The sequence below is a fragment of the Myotis davidii genome, unplaced genomic scaffold (assembly GCF_000327345.1).
Source record: "Myotis davidii unplaced genomic scaffold, ASM32734v1 scaffold2863, whole genome shotgun sequence".
Classification (NCBI taxonomy): Eukaryota; Metazoa; Chordata; class Mammalia; order Chiroptera; family Vespertilionidae; genus Myotis; species Myotis davidii.
Window position 1 is genome coordinate 431,753 of NW_006294115.1, and position 256 is coordinate 432,008.

Sequence of the window (256 nt, forward strand, 5' to 3'; positions counted from 1 at the left end):
TGCATCATCTGCTCAGTGTCTTTCCATCGCGATCACGGGACGACCGTCCGCCGGTCGCAGGTTGAGAACCCCACAGCCGCGCAGCTGGAGAACGAGTACAGCCAGCCCCCCAGGAACTCCCAGCTCTCCGCGTACCCAGGTGAGCACCGGGAGGGACGCCGGGGCCCAAAGGGGAGGTGCCTGGGGAGAGGGGTGCCGGCCTGCCCAGTGCTCGCAGCAGGGGGTGGAGGGATCTGGCCCAGCAGGCCCCTCCGCT

At 69.1% G+C, this 256-nt stretch overlaps 1 protein-coding gene across 1 annotated transcript in view; it reads left to right on the top strand.

Moving 5' to 3' along the window:
- CD5 (CD5 molecule) overlaps positions 1-256 on the top strand; it is a gene marked incomplete at its 5' end in the record, with an annotated part of 11,291 nt that overhangs the window by 9,391 nt on the left and 1,644 nt on the right. Inside the window, 1 exon segment of the mRNA XM_015566855.1 lies at positions 17-245. Coding sequence (XP_015422341.1) covers positions 17-245 — 229 coding nt within the window.